This window comes from Pholis gunnellus (assembly GCF_910591455.1).
Source record: "Pholis gunnellus genome assembly, chromosome: 3".
NCBI classification, from domain to species: Eukaryota; Metazoa; Chordata; class Actinopteri; order Perciformes; family Pholidae; genus Pholis; species Pholis gunnellus.
This window is the reverse complement of record NC_136529.1, coordinates 4,006,771-4,029,780: the sequence shown is the minus strand read 5'-3', so window position 1 is coordinate 4,029,780 and position 23,010 is coordinate 4,006,771. Positions and strand designations below refer to the sequence as shown.

The 23,010-nt window shown below is 40.5% G+C and overlaps 1 protein-coding gene across 3 annotated transcripts; it reads left to right on the top strand.

The window, feature by feature from the left end:
- The first annotated feature begins 8,170 nt into the window (after positions 1-8,170).
- On the top strand, positions 8,171-22,602 carry LOC306693892 (endothelin-3). 3 transcript variants are annotated; one of them, XM_079156553.1, is made up of 4 exons: positions 8,171-8,363; positions 9,097-9,304; positions 16,344-16,502; positions 19,658-22,602. In XM_079156553.1, exons 1-4 carry the CDS (start codon positions 8,294-8,296, stop codon positions 19,743-19,745), a joined length of 525 nt encoding a protein of 174 aa, XP_079012679.1. In that variant the 5' UTR covers positions 8,171-8,293; the 3' UTR covers positions 19,746-22,602. The 3 variants fall into 3 exon arrangements, with proteins under 3 accessions (XP_079012679.1, XP_079012680.1, XP_079012678.1); XM_079156554.1 differs by having other exon boundaries at positions 9,094-9,304; positions 19,661-22,602; XM_079156552.1 differs by having other exon boundaries at positions 9,094-9,304.
- The last annotated feature ends 408 nt before the right edge of the window (positions 22,603-23,010 follow it).

Here is a 23,010-nt window from a genome sequence, read left to right as displayed (position 1 = left end):
GGTCTCATCAGTCACGACATGTCCTTCCCTGATTTGTCACCCCCCTACCACGAGACACTTCTCCGGAAGAACACAAACATCAGATTACCGTGCAGCTACCAGCGGTTTATTCAACATGGATAACAAATTACATGCGTTGTCTATGCAAGTAGCTGCTGTTGAGTTAAATTCTTCCGTTTATAACGCCTACATGTGCAGGAGGCAAGTTATGATTTGAGCGGGGTGTTCACAAGGGTTGTCAGCCCTACGGAGCGGACATTTGAAGGCCTGGTTTGCTGTCTGAGGGCGATGGACCTTCCTATTGTCATGTTGCTTGTTTTGTTTTGTTCAACTGTTGTGAAGTTCATAAAAAAATTGTAAAAGTACAAAGCATAAATGATGCTCTTGCAGTACGACAGCGACTTCCAGCCACCCAGCAGAGCTACGAGTTTGAGAACAGACAACAACAAGGGAAAACAAGTGAGAAGTGTATCAACCAAATTTCTTGAACCAAAATGTAGTAAAACCATAAGGCAACCTCAGTTTTTGAAAAGTGAAGCCAATATGGAAGTGCCTTAAACTACAATGTTGTCTGGTTGTATAGAAGTCTATGAGAAAATGACTCTACTTCTCTCTTGATTTATTACCTCAGTAAACATTGTAAACATGAGTTTATGGTCTCAATCTCTAGTTTCAAGTCTTCTTCAATACAGCATGATGTTCATTTAGTAAATGATGGTCCATTTAGAGTCAAACAGACCATAAAGCAGGGTTTGCTTTAGTGCGGGGCTACCTTGTGATTAACAGGTCGCTGTTTTTTGTCTTAGAATTTGAACCCTTTCACAGTGTGTTTTCAGTTCATTAAAGGTAATTGTAATGTTTTGGTTGCCTAAAAATGTATTTGTCAGTATTCGGTTGTACTCTCTCTCTCGTCACTTCTGGCTGACCTCGAAGCTTCAAAACTGCAGTCTACCACCAAATGGGTGAGATCATACTGACTACGTCCACGTCTTATACACAGTCTATGAGTAAGACAGTGAATTGTGACTTCACTTTTTTAAGTGATATGATGTGTGTGAGAGAACGACGGAGCAAGACATAGGCTACAATAACCTAGTAGCCGTATGTATTTAGTATGGATGGAGTTCATTTCTAAAACAACCTCTTTGCCCGGAGATCGTTTTCTCTTCAAACAAAAACGTAATAATGTGGATGTAGCCTTAGCAAGATTATTTTCCCAGTGGATGTGGAATGGGGGCTTTATTTGCAGGCCATGCATTCACATGCTTTTCTAAGTGACCTGTGAGGGACATTCCTCTCTCATCCAGCCAGCGCAGCACTCCAGATTCCTTACGCCAGTGAGTTTTCTGTCAAAATACCACCGGCGACAGAAAAATAAATGCAACTGAAGATAAGATACACAAATCTTACAAAGACCAAGGGTGCACATTTGAAAATCAGCCGTTTGCTTGGTTGGCTAAGAACTGTGGCATCGCAGGCTCGATGAGGACACTGTACCACCCAGAGGGTAACGGCCAAGTGGAGAGATTTAACGGGACGCTTCTGCAACTGCTGGAAACGCTCCCAGAGAGGGAGAAAGCCAACTAGAAGGAGTCATTTAACAAGCTCATCTATTCTTTCCATTTAGAAAGAATTTCCACATGCAAAGGTCTGGAACATCACAATAATGTCTAACTTGTGCTACGATTTATTCCAATATATATTGGAGTAGCAAACAGTTGTATTAACGTCTGTATGCAATCAACAACTGACTGTCAAATCAAATAAAGAAAGTTCAATGGAATAATATTTCAACAATATTTATTGTCAGTTTTCAAATTGAACTGGATGAATTATAAATAATACATACTCTAATAATAAATAAATGTTCTCTCATTTCAAGTAAAATAAGGGCTGCATTAAAGAATAAATGACATAACAGAAAGCTTTCAAAAAATGTGACTCTTAAAATAAAGTACTTAATTTTAGAAAAAGGAATATAACTGGATTGCCCTGCATCAGAACACACATATTTACACATATACACATATTTGATTGGCTGAGCAGCATCATGTGATGTCATTTTCAATGCATGTAATTGGTCGGTGCGTTTCCTGGACCGCTGAACGAGTGACGTAAAGGCTAGAAAAGCTGCGACGGTTAAAATAGAAGCGCTCCGTCAACATTTTATAATGATCAATTCAATTATCAATCAGTTGTAGGTCCAGGGTCCAGATACAACGACGTCTGGGTCCGCCTATTAGCGACCCCTGCTGTAGACCCTGTTAGGATCTGCAATGACATGCATCTAAGGTGATCCGATCACATGCGTACAGCCTGAACCAGTCGGTCTCCACATTCTCGAGTGACCAGTTGTGATCCGCTCTGAACGCAAAGAAGCAGGTAGCCTATTACATTTTCTTTTGCAAACACCAAATGCGTTGTCGTTTTAACTGGCGGGACACAGCAGCAGTTCAATGCTCAATACTTGGGAATTCAGGTACATTTTATGAACTTAAAAATAAATGGTTATTGTCTTACTGGTGGTCCCAAGGAACCTTTATACCACCAAGCCTCAGAGGCTGAAACCACCTCTGAATATGGTCTGAACGATCGGATCTCAAAGTGTTCTCAATGCTTCCTAAGTGCAATCACACCCGTACTTACAGCCGTCCACTCATGATCAATCAACGGACAGATCTGAGTGTTTTTTGTCTCTCCTGGCTCGACCTGCCTCTCTTGATCAAGTCACAGCTATCTTTCGGGGCTTCCTCTGGGCCTTGGCCTACAAAATGCACCTTGTAACGTGAACCATGTTGAATTCCAGCGGAGGGTCTACATTGTGTTTTCTATCGACTGTCAATGAGCTTTCTCCCCGCCTCTCACGTCTGTCTTCACTTTGTCAACTGTCAATTAAAAGTACAACCTAGTTTTTTTCTCCCCGGAAGGAACAGCTCCTCCTGACTATGTTATGAACCAGACATGACGGAGTTTAGTTCCCCGTGATATCTGGGACTTCCACAACACGTACTGAGCAGAAATAGAGGCTATTTTTCTACGGTTGATGGCGGACAGTTGAACAGCTTTCAGGCCGATAAGCCACGCCCCCTTTTCGGCACGCGAATGAACACAAATAGTCCCCGGCGATGCCGGCGGCGCGATGGACGCGATGAACGCGATTCGCGCCGCGTTCATCGCGTTTGGTGTGAACAGACCTTTAAAAGGGGCTTTAAAAGGGGCTCCGTGGATTTCATCGAGCTCACCGTGTCTAGCGAGCCACACGTCGGCTGTTTACTACAGCTGTATGAACACACAATAAACTGACTTGGCTGTGATTTAACGGCAATAAACCGACAAAAAGGGACTCCGAAATAACTACGTAATGATGCCGATTTGTACTTGTTTTATCAATGAAGCTCGGATCGATCGGTGCTAGGCTATGCTAACATTATAGCAGCTCCATCAACACTCACGATAACGTCATATAGACGTAAATACGGCAGCGTCTATTCATTGTTTGTACCATATGGTTTACACACACACGTCTACACATAGTTTGGTCCGGTCTCTACTGATATGAGGGATCGTAGAGCTCTGGGTGAACATGGCGGCTACAGCATTTATTTTCTGATTTAGCAACGGCAGGACTTCACTGATGACGGGGAGAGCAACTCAACGCTGATTGGCTATCGCGCTGGAGTGCCACGCGAAGTTCAAATATTTCAACTTCTGCGTTTGGGGCGTTTCGGCGTTTTGACGCGTCAAACGCGCTATCGCGTTCATCGCGTCTGTACATAGACTTTGTATGTAATCGCGCCGCGTTCATCGCGTTCATCGCGTTCATCGCGTTTGGTGTGAACGCACCTTTTAGGCGTGAAGACGGACGGCAACTCCGCCTGCAACTCCCTCTAAAACCGCACATTGTCATTTTTACTATCACTGAACTTTGGAGGCTTAACTCTAAACTATAAGATAATAATCGTCTCTATCGCCTTAGTTACAACACATCAGCGTGATATGGATCTTCTTATAACAGGGGAGACACCCCACGTGAATATGGTAAAAAATGCAACTAATAGAAACTTCCCCAGTTGATTACTTACATTAAGGTAATCATTTTCTGTATTACAAGTTGTCTGAAAATGTATGTTTGAATAATATGCAAACGAGACATTGCCTTATTAAATGTGCGTACATTTCCAGAACAGAAATGGGATCATTGGAGAAAGCCAGGTTTAAAATTCATGTTCCATTTTGTTGACATGTTAAGAGTCAAAGGTTTTTAAAGAGGGAATTTGGGATATCTCTTTGTATCACTTCATAAATCAGAAATGACTGTCAACAGCCTTTAAAAAACTATTTTAGCCATGTTTTTAGGAATTTAGTGTTGTGTGTTTGTATGATTCAGACTATGAATGATATATGAACAAACATCTGTAAAAACCTTCAGAATATAGAGAGGAATGAAACTGTAAAGGGGTCATTGACAATAAGGCGTCTAAAAAGGTCATTTTCAAAAATGGATGTAATGCATATTTTTGTGTCTGGAACAATGTGGTGAAACAAGTCTAAGTTGTGAACCAACTTTTCATAGTGTTTTAAATAGTTTTTAACAGTATTTTTTAACTTCACAGGCTAAAAGATGCACAACCACAGATTTACAAAAACATTTTTTTACAAGTATCCCTAGAGTGTCTACAGTGCCTAACACATCGTATTTTGTGGTTTAACATAATTGCGTTCTCTTGCCCAGGTATTTAGTATATTTAACATTTGATTTTACATTTAAACATAATAATACAAATATAACAAGTGAATACATTCAATACAATAGTTCTTCACATCATATTAAGAAACAAAAAAAATGTCACTTTAACCTATTATTTATTGCTTTAAATTCACATTTTACCTGGTCTCACCACCTGACAATATTAGTAATCACAGGAAATATGCAGAATAATTGCATTTTTATTTCAAATACAACATCAATATTTTAGTCAACAGTCTCTTTTTAAGTAAAAGTAGCAAATATTTCATAGTAATCATGTTTAGCACTTAACTGGAATAGGCAAAATCACAGTCGCTTCCGTCTGGGGTGTTGCAGCTTCTACCTCATCGTAGCAGCATTTTGCACACACTCCACACAGGGCTTGTTGTCTGGACTACACAACAGCTGATACATGTTGGCAGTGTTCACAACATCTCTCTGCTGCAGTTTTTCAGTCAAGAGTTTGATATTCTCATGATCCAAGCGTGCACATGTGTTCCTGTCTGACACTTTTGGCTGTAAAGGACAATATCGGACAAACTGTCAGTAAGCTACTGTCCTCATCGCGACAGAGGAAGTCAACAACTCTGTGTCTTCTCTGGACAGCTCATTTCTCTGTAATCCTTCTATTCTCTTCAGTGATAGATTTTGCCTTTTGGAATGTTTTTTCCTTAATCTTTCTATGTATTTTCGTAATCTAGCAGATTCTCTTTTCTCAGCTTCCATTTCTCTTCTCATTTTGTGCATTTTACGAAGCAGCTTTGCCTTCTCTCTTTGCCATTTCTTTTTAGTGCTTCCTACCCTCTGTGGTGTTGATGATGCTCTGACTTGGTGTTGATCTAAATTGACAATATTCTCTTTGTAAATGTTGGGAGGGTTAGGTTGAACTTCTGCTTGGAGTTCTATGGGGGTTGTATCCAAAGACTCCGGTGTGAAATTCAAGATTTCCCCGATAGCCCTTTTCCTTTCCCTGAGCTTACTCTGGTATTGTCTCCACTGCCGCCTCGATTTTTCCTTTTCTGTACTGGACAGCTGCCTGATGGGGGGGTTTCACAGTTCCCCCCCTCTCCTCCTCCTCTGATAACTATAAAACACAAGTATATGAGAACTAAAAAACTGGCATAAAATATTCATTGTTATCATGAAAATAGTTTGAAAGTGTATAATATCTTTAACTTAACACTGTTAAACATTTGAAAAGATTAGTAAATAATGTTAGAGCTTTAAATATAATATCATAAAGTGACATTCTAGTTGCGCCACCTGATTTACTGGTTGCGCCACGTGACATTTGCAACTCATTTTAAGTTAAACGGATATCTACTAGGACACTAGCATTAGCTTTTGTTCTTGCCAACAACTTCATACATATACATTTTAAATAAAATAAAGTTTCTAGTTTTATATTGATTGTACCGCCCTGACATGAAACGTGTACCAACCAGTAAGTTGAAAGTAGCGGTTTTTATCAATATTTAAAAGAGATATAAAAACATTTTCAATCTGCCATAAAGGTCAGTTGAGGTCGTCTTGATGATGCAATATCCTGTTTACTGCTCTGCACTTTCATTTCATAATAAAAGTCCCATCTTTACAGTTATGCCACCCTGACATTTGAGAACATTCAAATTGCTTGGCAAAAGTTTTTAAATGATCTCAACAGCTGAAAACTATTGGTATTTGTAAAAATGTGGTTTATTTGAATCGTTTCAACAATAAAAGCATGCCATAGTATTTTATTTTGAATTTATTATCATTTAAATTCCTTTTTTAATAGTTTTCTTAGTTTGTTCATCTGCTAGGACGGGTGCACCGCCTGGCATTTTCAGGGTTTGAGGTGCTAAAACATAAAATAATATATATTATTTGACTGTACTGAAAATGTATCAAAACTGGATAGGTTTTACAGAATGAAATGATATATGTCATGAATTGATACAATTATTTTTAAAGGAAATAATGGACTCGGACATGTCAGTGACCCAAAGTTTGGTGCATGTAAGAGCTACTGAAGTGGAGATTTCTGGATCAGAATCTGAGAAAGAACTCGGCCTTTAAAGATTTTGTAAAATAACATGCATTTTGGTGAATAGAGTAACAAATACCAATACATATGGCTATAAAACTTCCCACTTGAATACTTACACTACGACAATTGTTTTTGGTAATACAAGTTTCAATGCAGTTCAATTCATATCTTCACCACAGACGTCAAAGTGTCTACTATCAACTATATTTTCAACTCTATGCAGATGAATTCTAAGCTAGAAGGATCCGCGGTGATGTGTGTGTGTTATGCAGTTAAAGTGACAGCAATGTCAACATTTTAAAATAAAGTATAGATGAAAATGACCTGTGCATGTGAAGAACCATCCATCTGCCAATATCAGGGCACTGACTAAAGACCCGCTCTGTTCCAAAGGGATACCCAGGAGAAGTAAGTTAGCCTGGTTACACTTCTCCCTGACCTTATTACATACAAGCATAGACTGTAATAAGTGGACGTAGTCATCGTGACGTCACCCATTGGTTTGTGGACTGCCGTTTTGAAGCCTCGATTTTGGCGATTTATTTCGGTGTTGCCATCTTGGATTACGGCTGTCACCATGTTGGATTTTTTGCAACCAATGAATGGAAGTTACCATATTTGGAATGCGGAGGAGTGACTTAAAGGCTCTAGTAGTGGCAGCGACCTGTCAATCACAGTAAGCCCCGCCCTAAAGCATACCGCTTTATGGTCTGTTTGACTCTAAATGGACCAGAATTTACTAAATGAACATCATGCTGTATTGAAGAAGACTTGAAAAGTTGTTTTGCAGCTTGACATGTTGATATTGTAGTGTTATACATTTTCATCAATAGCCAGTTCTGAATTATTTTATAGTTGAAATTGCAGTCAAACAGGATAAGGTCAACATAATTATGAAGTGTAGTTTATATTGGATTTTTCACAAAATTGCTTCAACGTAATGAAATATGTAACCATTAGTGAGACAAAGTTACAATAGACTAATTGAACATGACTACTACGACGGGTATGGACCACTGCTAAATTGTGTTTGGGAAAATTCAAAATACGCCTCTTAGGAACAACTCCGTTTGTATCAGTGGTTCTTGCATGAGGCCCATTGTTCTTAAGGGAGACTTTACCCTGGTCTACCTGCAGTTCATATGGGTGTGTCGGTTGTCGGTCTGTGTTTCAGCTAGTTTCATATGATGGACCGGAAGTGAGCGGTCAATTGCCGCAAAACTGGACAGCTCCTTCCCAGGAGTCTCAAACCTTTTCTTTGGCGTTTGACTGGGACGCTTTTATTCTGAAAACTCACCACAGGAAGCTCGCGGGACTACTGCAGGTGACTTGTCGCTGAGCTGCGGGCTCCTGATAACCCGGAGTGTGGGTGAGGTGAGCGCCAGACACGCGGAGCGGCAGTGCAGCTCGACAGGCGGTCAGCGGCTGATGCGGGATGTTTTCTGAGGCGGCTTGAGGAGCTCACGGGAGACGCTTTGGACTTTTTGACATTTTCATTTTCTGATGTTGCATGTGTGATGGCTAATGTCTCGTCGGTTGATGTGGGAGTTTTGTTTCTCATCGTGGTGACAGCGTCTTTGGCAAACGGTGAGCAGTTGTATGAGACTGTAGTCTTTTTATTGTTATGTTTATTCTACACAAATGATGTTCACATAGAGTAAGAAGCCACTGTATGATACAGTTCGCGTTTGCATATTACAAAATATCATAAAACCAGCACAACAATAATTCTATTAGGTGTTGCAATTTTCGCAATTTTCAAATAACTGATTAATCACTGAGTCTAGAGCTTGTTAAGATGACAGAAGCACATGTCTCCTCTTGAACTCATTTAACTAAGGGTAACAGTTACCCACAGCAACCTGTTTGATATCTTTACTCTTTAAGTTACCTCAATTAAGGGCTGGGCAACATATCAGTATTATATCAATATCGTGATAAGAGACCAGATATGTCTTTGACTTGGGATACCGTAATAACGCTATAAGGCTGCATTACTGTAAAATGACCTACTCTGCTGAATTTAGTCTGTCCGAGCTGTTCTTTTATTTGCCTTTACCCTCTTAGTCATGATATCCACATGACTGCACTTATCGATCAGCTATACAATAGCGATATCGAGGTATTTGATACAAACATATTGTGATATTTGATTTTGCCCATATCGCCCAGCCTCAGTTAATCCATAGTTGAAACTGTTATCAGATGGCCAATGCTACTCCACCAATCGGATCAGCACTTTAAGCTTAAATTATACATAAAATAAACAAATTAATTGTTTAATATTAACATGTCTTCCCAAATTATTATGATCCAGCAGGATCCTCATCTAGCAAAGATGTGAGCCAGAGGGAGGAGGTGGAGGCGGCCGCGGTCAAACTGCTCCTCGCCGGTGGAGCGAAGACCTGCTCCGCCTGCGACCCGCCGGGCGCCAGGAGGCGTTCCAAGAGGTGCACGTGTTACTCTTACAAGGACAAGGAGTGTGTGTATTACTGCCACCTGGACATCATCTGGATCAACACGCCAGAGTAAGAGTCCTCCTCAGTGAGCCCCACACATTATAGATCCAGTAGGACTATTGCTGCTGCGCTATCACGTTACCATAACCATCTAGGGCTTTATAGTGTGGCTGTGCATTGCTTTACTGCAGCTTAGGTTATATGGTATCATGTCATGATCGCTAAGCTTCTTGTTAAAGGAACACTCTTGATTTTTTTTAAAGGAACAGTTCACTCCAATATCAAAAATGTTTTGTTTCTGTTAACCGTTCAGTTATCAATCTAGATAGATCTGGTGTTAGTTGCAGAGTGTTGGAGATATCGGCTGTAGGGATGTCTGCCTTCTCTCCAATATAATGGGAATTTATCGGCTGGTGTTTGAAAAACTATGAAAAATCATGAGCTGGTTCCTCAAGACAATCCACAGACCAGTTTCATGTAGGAACTGTGGTTAATAGTCTCTACGGCTGATATCCTCAACACTCCGCAAGTCACACCAAAACAATCTAGATTGATAAATAAGGGGAAAATTATGTATTTTTGATCTTGGGTTGAACTGTCCCTTTAAGCCATGAAATGATTTGGTGGAAGACAGTTTTTCCACCTCATATATCAGCATTTATTTCACTCATTCAGCATTCATTTTTGCATTCCTGTCATGTTTTCATTGTAGATCAGCTTCACAATCCTCAAACATGAAACCTCAAAACATTGCACTTCCTTTTGCAAACTCAAGTCCCGTTGAGCTCACCTGCATTGGGTGATGCCCGATGATGCCTGCCTGACAGAGAGCAGTGCAGCAACAGTTTCTCTTCTGCTACAAGCACATGCAGAACTCCCATTGGGAAGATCTTGATTTTAAGTGAAGGGTTAGCGGCTCTCGTTTTCTGAAGCTATTTCAGACATGTTTATGGTGCAGGAAGCAAATTCAAACCCGTACACCTCCTAACGTCAGACCAACAGAAACATACCAGGATGAAATCAGAGACATTGTGCCCTACAGTGTTAAGACCGTGTTTTTATTAACACAGCAACACGTTGAGCTGTTGCGCAATCTTGTTGATTTGTCTTCCTTTGTTGCCTGGGAGTTCTACTATGTGGAGAGAATCAAGCTGAAGGCAAAAGGTCTGTCCTCAGTTCCTTGGGTTTGGTATGTTGTTTGCTAATGTCTCAAAGAAGATCAGTAGCTCCTGGTTTGACTCGGCAAATGAACCATTTGTTCTATTAAATATGTGCAGATTTCCTGAACAGAAATCTGAACATTGCATGAAGCCAGGTTCAACGTTGTTGTTTCTTTTTGATGACTTATTAGAGTCGGAAGTTTTCACAGAGGGAATTTTAGATATCTCTTTGTTTCACTCCATAAATCAGAAAATACTGTTAACAGCCATTAAAAGAATCAGCATGTTTTTAGTAATACAATGTTGTATAAATCAGGCTCTGAATGATACATGAACAAACCCCTCAGCAAACCTTCAGAACATAGAGAGGAATGAAAGTGTAACGTTTGGTGGATGTAAGAGCTGCTGAAGAGGAGATTTCTGGATCAGAGTCTGAGAAAAAATACTCTTTTAGAGAAAATGGCCTTTATAGATATGCTTTGTAATATATTTTGAAGATGCATAAGTAGTGAATAGGGTAAAAACATCAGCTTGAAACTTCCCCAGCTCATAACTTTCATTAAGACAAATATTTTTTGTATTACAAGTTTTCTGAGATTTTAAGTTTAAATATACAAATGTTTTTTGTGAATTTACCAGAAATCTTCCTACTGACCATGTTTTTTTCAATTTACTTGGATTGAAGATGTTTGTTTTTTTACCATGTGGGCTCAGTAATCATCCTTTGACATTAGGATTTGTTTACCCTGGATCTTATGGAACAGCTGTGTTCACATGGCAAAAGGTGAATATTTGTTCTGCTTTAAATTGATTACCTGAGGTTTTATGCATCTTAGGGTACAGCTTCTAAAGTACCTGCAGCTGTTCTAGCAAGTTGACCTTTAGACTTTACTCCGGTGAAGTTTTCGTATTCAACAGTTTTGGATTTCCCATCGCTCTGTACTAGAACAGTATGCTCAAACATCATCAGTTTTCAGTATTCTTTTGATTTAGATGTAGTTGTCTCTTATATCTATTTTCATTAGTGCTAGAGGAAAAAACTGCACAATAAAGATCTGCAGGAATGAGGTTTTGTTGTATCTCTGTTAGCATCACACTGGTTCCCTCCACAAAAAGCCAATTAGATTTCTCCATTGGATTTTGAATTATTGCAGAGAATATACTCTGTGGCAAACAAACGTTTATGATACGCGTTTTGTTCAGCAAGATAATCTTCACAAATAAACTCCTTGCAATCGGTAAAGTAAAAAGCTAAAGTGAGGCTATAAATGAACTACGCCACGGTCACATGACTTATCGTCACCACCACTAAGCTTAAGGAGGACTCGTGTTCTAGTGAGGACGTTTAGCCGTCTCATTTAGACATTTGTTAGCAAGCGACTTTTTTTAAGACCCGTAAAAGCTTCTAAATTCATGAAAACTATGGAAGCTCACAGAAGGAAGTTTCATTATCTTCACATTCTTTCGAGGCCGGTATGAGGTTAGGGTTATAGTGTTAGGGCCACGTGACATGTCGGGTTTTTGGTGAGCGTCTGGCGCCCTAATTGTTGCGATGTGTCTTGCACCGTTGACACTAGTCTGCCCTTGTCGGAGGCTTTTTTGGCTGATTCATCATGTTGGATGGGTGCCGGAGACCGGCGGTGAGAGAAATCTCTCCGAACGGCTGCTCAGCTTCAGCCAATCAGTGCCCGAGATGAGAAAGGGAGGTGAGGAAAGCAAGCAAACAAGTAAAAGACAAGAGGGCACACAGAGAAGGCTCCTCTCATTGTTCATCTCCTCTGATCATTCCGATATGCGAACATTTTCACAACGACATGGCTATCTGGAAACAAGCTAAGTGAGAGAGCTGTAAAAAAAAAAAGGTCAGCAAACGCTGCTTCATTTCATGTATGTATCCTCACTGCGCCTTGTGTATCCGCATTGGTCTTCCGGTTTCCCAGTAGGTTTGAATGATGAGAACAGACTACCTCCACCTGGTATGGAGAGATGTTTGCTCTCAGGACGTACGTTCTGCATCTACCTATTTGGCCGTTGTTTGTCAGTCGGCTTTTATCGCCGCCAGTTCTTTAACATTGGTTGGGTGTGTCTGGCCTTAGACCTACACCTCAAGTTGAAAAGTAAAGATCAGGCCTAAGAGTCCGATGCAGAAATGCCTTCAGATGTGTAGCTTATCAGCAGCTGGCGATCACAAATCATTAAATGTGATTGATGCTGTTCTTGGTGCAGCTTCACTAAATAAATCACAGCAAGGTGGTGTCGGGTTTGCCCTCCAGACAGAGAGACAGATTGTCAGATTTGTCAAATGATTGCTAGAAATCATTTACTGTTAAGTTGAGGTTGATAAATGGTATACTGTCTGTCCAAGATGAGTAGTTTCTGCAACACTTTGATCTCATCAGTCGGGTTATTTTCTCTTTAGAAAGCTCCTCCAGAGCCCCAGGCTGAGTAGTGCTGACTGTGATTAAACCAACCTTCATGTGTCAAATCTGTGGAGTTAAGTTACAACAATTTTGATTGGTAAAGAAATATATGATATATGCAAGCCAAGTACAAAGTCAGATATCTCTATGTCAGTGTGCAAAATGTTGTCCTCCAACGGGAGAAGTCAGGACATACTGTCATGCTTACACAGATACCGGCTAAACAAAGCCAGATCCTTTTAGAACCTGCCTCAAAATCCTTTTATCTCCTGAAAGGGGAGCACTTTTTGCAGTGCATTCAAAAGAGACTACAAACTGTGAGAAGAGCACATTGCATTCTTTTGCTCAATACCATTTGGTCCGCAGGCACACATGGCAATATAATCTGATCCATCCTTTCTCTGTATAAGCTTCTTCCTTTTCAGAGTAATAAGTGAAGGCAACTCCCAGCATTTAGAGAAACAGTACAAAAACATTTCACTTGTCAGGGGTTTACCACTACCACTGTCATATGTCAACAGTAATTATAACAAGGTATTCACGTGTATTTGACAGTGGCCTCAAATCCCTGATGCAATTATTCATAACATGTTTTTTGCTCAAGTTCATTCATTCCTCTACCAAGACCGACTCCTGCGCCGGTTTCTCCTCAACAAGAGCCAAGTAATAAAGACACGCATGCGTCACCCAAACGTTCCCCGTAACAAGCTGCTGTACTGTTGAAAGACTCTTTCCAACTGTCAGTCGGATAAAAACTGGCATCAGGTCATCATACGGACTGAACTCTTTGACCCTGCTCTCCTTTGAAGGAAACTATGATGAAATCATGTCAGTGTTCAACATAAAGCCCCCTTGTTTTCTGCTGTAATCATTAAAAATAAGCCAATCTATAATGTCAGGACTGTAGTGGCCTATTTCAATATATTGTTTAATGGGTGCCTTGTGATAGTCTGGCGACCTGTCCAGGGAGTAGTCTGCCTTCACCCAATGACAGCTGGGATCGCCTCCAGCCCCTTCGCAACCCTGAATATGATAAGAGGTAATGGATGGATGCTGATGTTTTATGCTGATGTATGCTCCCATCTATGTGGTTTATGTGGCCCCTGTGTTAAAGATGTTTAACGTTACTGGGCATGATGGTACCGGTGAACCTCTGTCCATACATTTGATTAATGATGCTGTTGCGTCTGTCAGCTGTGTGTGTGTGTGTGAATATGTGGCCGCTGTGAGACGTTGTTAATGTTCATGTTGGTGCCTAACGTTACCTCTGATGAGGACGTATCGGGCTTGTATGCTTAAACTGTGGTGCATTCAGGCAAGTATAGTCGTAATGGCGTTTTTTGGTCAACATATGCATTTCTCATATGTCATATGTGTTGGTCTTGGATGGGCTGGATCCAACTGGTTTGGTAACTGTGGCTCAGAGGTACATCGGCGCTTCGATCCCTGGCACCGGGAAAGACACTTAACCCCAAATGTCTCCCGTAGGCTGTGCGTGCGGTGTATGAATGGGTTCGTTAGTCCTGATGTGCAGGTGGCACCTTGCATGGTAGCTCCTGCCATCAGTGTATGAATGGTAGAATGACATGTAGCGTCAAAGCGGAAGACTAGAAAGGCGCGATAAAGTCCATTTACCTGACTTTCTCTGCGCCCACCCTCGCTGTGATTTCTGCCTTCGCCACTGACGTGGTGTTCTGGGTTCGCCTGAAGATCCTCCAACACCATCAGGGTTTGATTGCCCAGGTTGTTCAAGAGAACCACTGCCGTACTCTCAAGGTAGCATGTGGTGCCATGTGGTTTTAGTTCACGGTGATGTTCTCATTTTGGCTAGCTTGTTCTTCATAACTATTGACAGCCATGTGGGAGAGAAAATAACAAGACTGAAGGGCAGAGTCAATGCGAGTAGCTCACCACGTGCATGCTGTGAGAGCAGCAAAGCATACCTCCGTCCATCACTCCTTCCTGTGCTCACCAAGCGACCAGCTGAGGTCTGCAAACGTGGCAGCATCCACATGTCCAATGGGGAAAAGTATTCCAGCCAACCCAATAGGTAGTTGTCAAGATACTCAGACTTATTCTGAAGAGAAGAAAAGGGAATGGTAACATTATTACCCAGATTAAAATAGTTAATGGCCTGTCCAGCTTTGACCTACTCTACCTGCCCTAGTTGTGCATGTTAACACTTTTATTGCACAATGAGGAATTATTACCAACATTTGGGTGCACTTAAATTCAGTTTCACGTCTGAAGAAAGTTGTACATTATTGTCCCAAAAAAGACCTGAGATGCATATATTACAATACCCATAAGTGGCCACAAAGTGTAGGCAGTAATCTCGATTTTACACATACTAAGCAATCCTCCAATATACTGTACCATATGAATGCTCATATACAGTGAAACAGAGCCTTGCTCATGCCTTACTTTTTGTTCAAATCAGCCTAAATCACAGTGGAGCTGATATTCCACTTTCCCACCGAAAGCAGCATGTAAACGTGTTTTATTTTAAGCACATGTACATTACATTACATTACAGTCATTTAGCTGACGCTTTTATCCAAAGCGACTTACATTTCAGATGCTATCATACCGTAGGCACAGCTGCGGGAGCAATTTTCGGGGTTAAGTGTCTTGCTCAATGACACATCGACTTGCAACTGAGCCAGAGCCAGGGTTTGAACCACCAACCCTCTGATTGAAAGACGGCCCTGCGGCTAGACTCTTTCCCGGGGCCTGCTGATCTAGCCTTACTCTTTTTTTTTTCCCTGGTGTGTCACATTTTATGTCATGGATGCATCGGAAACCGGGATAGTAAAATATCTCTTACTTATTCCGTCCCTCTTTCAAACTGTCAAACCAGAGTTCTTGGAACAGTGGAACGCTAACGGAGACGGTTTTGATGAGTTGTATCGTTTCTGTAGTTTGAATGAAGTGTGTTTTACAACGAAGACAAAAGCCAGATGTTAGTCAGCGTTGTAGTGTTTTTTTTAAATGGACACGTATTACTTTACTGCCATCATATAACATGAATTATGAGTTCAAATAGTTTTCAAACTTTGAACTTGTATTTCAACTTTTCTTTTACTGTCGATTACTTTCAAACATGTATTGAATTCAACACTGACTTTAGTTTAGTAGGTACACCTTTACAATCTATACAATCCAACAGCTGTGGGATAAATCATCATTGCTAAACAGTTGTAGAAGCTATTTTAATATGTGAGTAGTTAAGTTAGATGTTGCAGTCTGTTGTTTTGCTGTGCTGGACTGCATTATTCTGAATGCTGTTTCCTATATTCTGTCCCAATGGTGGAGGACAAAATATTAGAAACAACTGTCAATATAATGCAGTCCAGTATAAAACTGCCACTCACAGAAGCCTCTAAAATCATCATAGAGTTCCATTTATGTCTCTCTGACGCTGTGTTAAACATTATAAGCCTTGTAAAAACTGTAGTCTTCAGTCAGTCTAATGTACAGGGTTTCCTATCTGTCTGTTCACTCAGCGCACTGTGTGTCTTTTTGCAGGCACACTGTACCATACGGGATGTCCAGTTACCAGGGCTCCCTGCGTAGGAGACGCTCCACTGAGGCTGAGCAGCGGAGGAGGAGGGGGGGGGAGGTGGCCCAGCGCTGTGTGTGCACTCAGCAGACCGACCCTCACTGCAGCAGCTTCTGCTTGGACAGGTAAGTCTACCACGGGGGGGAGAAAAAAACATGCAATGTTCACAAGTGTTTGTTCTTTTTAGGCGACATGTGTCCTCGAACCAGTTAACGCTTGTTGAAAACACACATGGAATTGGCATGCAGGTGCCCGGGCCACACTGCATGCGTGAGCAGTGTGCGACGGCTACCTCGCTGAACTGCTGTAGCTTGCCCGTGTGTGGCGTCCACATTGCTATAATAAATGATGTACACACTGCCGTTCAAAAGTTTGGGGTCACTTAGAAATCCCCTTGTTTTTGAAAGAAAAGCACACGTTTTGTCAATCAAAATAACATCAAATTGATCAGAACTATTGTGTGTAGACATTGTTAATGTTGTAATTGACTACTGTAGCTGTAAACAGCTGATTTTTAATGAAATATCTACATAGGCCTACAGAGGCCCACTCTCTGCAACCATTCGTCCTGTCTTCCAATGACGCGCTGTGTTTGCTAATACAAGTTGATCATTTCAACAGAAAACCCTTAAAACTATTGTCCTGATTAAAGAAGCAATACATCTGGCCTTCTTTGGACTAGTTGAGTATTTGGAGCATCAGCAGTTGTGGGTTCCATTACAGGCTCAAAATGGCCAGAAACAAAGAACCAATGTCCTCCTATAACAGGACAACGACCCAAAGCACAGCTCCAAACTATGTAAGAACTATTTAGCAAAGGAGCAGTCAGCTAGTATTCTGTCTGTCACGGAGCAGCACAGTCACCGGATCTCAGCCCTGTTGAGTTGTTGTGGGAGCAGCAAGAACAATCTGACTTGTGGAAGGTGCTTCAGGAAACATGGGGAGAAATCTCTTCAATCTTTCTAACTTTGTCAATGACATTTCTTCCTATTTAAACTCATTTCATGTATGTGTTCAGGGAAAACAACTTTTCCCAAACTTTTGAACAGCAGTGTATATAAGATACATCATAAATAATAATAATAATCCACAATTAAAAGCCGGTACTCTATTAATGACGTGCAAGTCACTGCATTTCCCACGACAGTGTCCTGCAACTATTTCAGAATAAAAGCCTTGTGTAATCAAATGAAGCGCTTCTGTCCATTGAAAAAAAAACCTAACAGTGCTTTTTTAATTTTGAATAAGAAACAATCTTTCATGTCTGAGACATATTCTACAGATGTAGACATTGGAACTGTAGTAATGTCGCTGGTGTGATGGCCAGTCTACTGTCAAAAGATTCCGCAATGCACACGTGCTGCCCGTGCAGGCAATGTGGCCCGGGCGTAAATCATGTATATTTACCTGCTGGTAACAATGTTTATCCTCTAATACCAGTGAGAGGAGAGGTTCCATGTTTATCAAGTCCATCTTTAAACAATACGGATAGTTGCTGGACACTGATCATTTCTCCTGTCTCCTGTGTTCCCCGAATAATCCAACTCCAATAGAAGAGATGAGGACAGTCCTCGGCCAATGACTCTCTGTGTGTAATGGGCATGACAGTATTATGTAAAGACAGATATGAACAAATCTGACCCTATCCTTTCATTTTATGTTAAAAAGTGTAGCGGACATCCGAGGAGAGTTTATCAAACTGAAATGTCTGTGACACAATCTGAACTAATAAACTTCTGGCAGGAAGTGGTGTCTCGACCTTCATAGGTCAGTAAGTGGTGAGACGCTCTGTGTTTCTGTGTGCTGGACAGAGTCCAGATAGGAGTTGGGGTCACGTTTAACACTTAGACCGTTAAGACAGAGTCTAACATGTTCTGTGACCCCATCTGTGCGCTTAAGATCAACCACATTCCTGAGGACACATCCAATTGTAATACACAACTCAAATAAACGTTTCCTTGATATGTTAGTCCTAGTCTTAGTAAGTCCCTGTATTTTATATATATATATATATATATATATATATATATATATATATATATATATATATATATATATATATATATATATAAAAAAAACATCTGAGTCTATAAAGGTTAGTCATAGTTAGGGATAACAAACTGTCTGCCTGCAACTGTGATAATATCCACATCTCTCAGACCAACAGAAGTGGGGGAGGTCTATATATGTCGTATCATTTTTTGATTCATTCAATCTTTAATTGATCAGGTTTAATTCAGCGATTCGTATCAAACTATTTGGCATCATGTTCCAGCTGAGATAGAACCGAGTTCAAATAAAGAAGAATTAAAACAAAACTAGTATTCATTCTGTAAAGTATGAGGTTGAATCAAATGATCCAGATGAGAGGTTTTGCTGTCCCCTTTCTCAAGAAAGCTCTTCTTTCTCTCGTCTACGCCTCGTCCACTCTGGACGTGGAAGCTGAAGGGTGATCTCCAACACCAATCCCACATGTAAATGAGTTTGATGTTCCTAGACCAAATCAATTTAAGTCACATAATAAAATAATCTCAGATAGAAATATTTTAGGCCTAATATTAACGAATATAAATCACAATCTTTGCTGGTGCTTCTCAAACTCTCAGCTGCTGAACATGTTTGGAGCCAAATGTAAGGTCTAAAGGTCAGATTTCATTCATAGACATCAATTCATGATTTGAGTCACAGATTCTACGTGGTCACATGCAATCCTTTTCATGTAGTTGTAGTTCATTGTTATTCATTGTACTGTTCATCAGATTCTTCATTCATTCCATTCAATTTGTTTATTTTATTGTTTATTCATTTATTTTCTGTTTAGTAGTTTAGCTATGTTGTTAGTCAAATAAATATTTCATTTATAAAGAATGTAATCATTTGATTTGTGTGTATATGAAATAATAGATCCCTGTACACCTGGAGAAGAACTCTGTAGCAACAAATTTGGAAGTTTTCTTCTATTAAATTCTGTTAAACTAATGGTGGCTTATGGCGTAAGCTGACTGCCGTCATTCTTTTGTACTAATGTATGGGTTAATTAATCATAATTGAATTAGTTATAATTGTTACATATCTAGATATTTTTTTTTGTATCATTATTTATTAAATCTGCTACCAGCAACAATGCTACAAAACGAACCCCAACCATTAGTTTAACTAAATTGAAATACTTTCAAAATTGGATAAACGTTGTTCCTTTGGTTTCTGTTGGTCTTTGAACTAAACCAGCAGCACCTGATCACACATGGCCTTCCTTAAGTGTCTGTGTTTTTTTTCCCAGCAGGCAGAAGAGGCCAGCAGCCCTAGCATCGCCTAAGATAGACCAGAGGACAGCATCTCTGCGCAGTGGGCCTGAAATGGACGTATAAGTGACGTGCTTATGTTCTAGAAAATGGACATGACTTGTCTTTTACATAAGGCATCCCCTTATTGCTCAGTGCCTGGTCATCAGACCGACGGATGTATAACTGCAAAGCTGCTTGCACAAAAACAGCCTGTGTCTGCTCAGCAGGTGTGGACAATGTTTTTCATTATTCGGTCACAGCTGAGGAATGGTTCACATGGCCCGCTTTTGTCCACCATGAAAGACTTTGGTAGAGCTCACACGTGTCCATGCCGCGTGATGTGGAGGCCACTTCAAGAGCCTCCACCACCTCCACGCATGCTGTTAAAACATTACATTCTTTAAGAATTCACAACTTGTCGCAGTCACTGAAATGTCCAATATATTTAATTTTTTTATTAGGTTGTTCCATTAGTTTCTACACTAACTGTTGAAAGCATTTCAGTGAAGCGCTCCACTTTTCCGTGAGATTTATTGGAGGTGAAGGGGCCTTTAGTAACTGTATCCAAGTGTTGTGAATATGAAATGTGTTTCAATATATATATGCTCTAAATTATATTTTCGTACAATACGTATATGTACAATAAAGGTGTATAATAAGATGTTGTGTGTAGAATTATACATGTGATCATGCTAATCAACATTCCTCTGTGGTAAAGAACCCAGTCAAGTAAAACTTACCATGTACCACACAGGACATTCATGGGGCACGTTATCTATTGTCTGTTTATTCCTGTAATGTTTGAGCCTCTAACTATTTCCCCAATCAACCGACCATCTGCACACTAAAGACATTTACACACCGGGGGCGTGACGAATACACGACACAAAAATGCTAAATAATCGCCTGCAAATATTATATGACTAGAGCTTTTATTGTGAAAGGTAAGGTACGGTCTGCATTTGTCAAGGTTGAAAGGAGTAACAAAGTTCGACATTTTGTGTTATCGTTTTATGAATATAGAAGCAACTCGACCTGTTCCACACAACGTGATTGGTTCATGCCTTTATTCGTTGTACAAAAGCCCCCCAAAAAACGGACCCGTTTTTGCTGCGTAATATTCATATTTTGTGTAAAAGTATTCCCATGAAAAATATTGATGTGCAAATAAATAACACCCCGGTGTGTAAAGGCCTTGAGGCCCTGAGCAGACGGAGCATGTTTTGCAGGTGGTAAACGTGAGGTGCACAGCACTGCCATTTTTATATCCGATTTGTTATTGTTGCTAGGCGAGTGCTAATGTTAGCTAAACACAAACCATGAACTGGAAGCTACCTAATAGTTAATAGTACAGTTTACATTAATGAAATGATGATAGATGATCATGATAACTATGGTTGGTGAAGTTATACAGCTCTGGGTATCCCAACAAAAATCACCTCACTGAAGTTGGGCCTTGTTTCCGCTCCGAGTCGAATCTTTCTCATTTAGGGCACTCTTGCAAAAATGCAAGATGCATAGAGCAGAAAAACATCCCGCAACCCTCAGCAATGCATAAGGAGTGCGCATAACGCTTCACTCGTTGAAAATGATTACAAAATGCTGCATCAGGCTGCTAAAGCGGTCTGATCAGGGCCTAGAGATGTTAAGAGTGACAGTTAGAACTAGTGGTTTGTTGTCAGATGGGCATCAGCTTAGTGCCCCCCATTATTCCATTTCAGTCTGACAAAAGAAGCACACGTCTTGCTTAATGTTTGAAATATTCTGATGCACATCCGGCTTTATTTAAAGATGTACTGCACACTTAAATGTGTTTTTTGACCTGCAAAACCCAATGATATGACTATACTGTGATGAAATGCATCACTGCTGGTGTTGATATTGGCTATATCATTGTTGATATTGAATTTCTTTCCAAACGTATAAAAATCTGTATTTCATTGGTTGAAAACCCCGTTTACCACCTTGTTTAGCATTTTCAAAATGATGGGGTGGGTGGAGTTACACTCCAAGCATTTCAAATGAAATGGCCCCCGACTTAATGTGCCTGGATAAATGGTCTCTGATCAACCATGTTTGGTTAGTTTGATCATAGACTCCCTTTACATCCATACGGAGTTCATATAAGGAGATACTGATACTTTTCCTTGAACAATATGTCGTATATATGACGTATATACAGCAGGCGGGATAACACTAATGATTTGTGGTTCATATATTGTATCTGCTCTTTGATTTCAGGATCAAACTATTGAAACTACAGAATATGCATGCTTTGAATATTTTGGTGACTCCCTGACAAGTTAACATTACCACAGTATAGTACAGAGATGGAGACTTAGACTTGGGACATGGACTCAAATCACACTTAAGTCATAGACAGTGTATTGAGGCTTGACTTGGAAGTGTGTATTTCTGGAATAGTTTGCATATTAAACGTGTACAGTGGACACACATACATAGGGCTTGAATCAACCAGCAGCATATTGTAGATCCCAGCATTAGATTAAACCCACAAGTCAGATTTATATCACTATATTAACCAATAACAGTGTCGGCTCAGTGTTACCAACCCGGTTGCTTCTCAGAAATTTGCCCCAAGATCAACAGTAAATGTTTGCTTTGTTCGAGTTCCCACCTTTCCCAAACCCTAACCAAGTGTTTATTGACCTAACCTTCATCACAACCACAATCTTGGCATTGTTGCCATGCGTAGGTGTTGAAGAAATAAATTCTCTATTAAGAAAAATGACATATTAAACATAATGACTTTTCATAATTGTTTGGTTTGCTGGTATGTTCACTGTGGCAGAGGCAGTTCAGTTAGTGATCATACTGGGACTGTTGCTAACGAAATTGATTCAAGAATGTTCCACTGAAATTCTCATGTGGCCACTTTGGCCGCAAACAGTTGTAATGGCACAGCAGGAATATTCAAGTAACGACGTCAAAATAAATCATTATGTGAATAAAATGAGAGAAACATCCTGTTTGTTTTTTTGTGGTTGTACCTGATGTTCACTGAGGACCGTCTGATTCTTTGGTAAACATGTTAGGACACATTTATTTTAATCAAGTTAAGCATTCCAGAGTTGCTTTCATTATCTTTTCAACTGTTGCTTTTGTAGGTGTAGTGAGGGGGGGGGGGGGGCTGTTTGTAGTGAAGGGGGGGGGGGGGCTGTTTGTAGTGAAGGGGGGGGGGGGGGGGCTGTTTGTAGTGAAAGGGGGGGGGGGGGCTGTTTGTAGTGAAGGGGGGGGGGGGGGGGGCTGTTTGTAGTGAAGGGGGGGGGGGGCTGTTTGTAGTGAAAGGAGGGGCTGTTTGTAGTGAAAGGGGGGGCTGTTTGTAGTG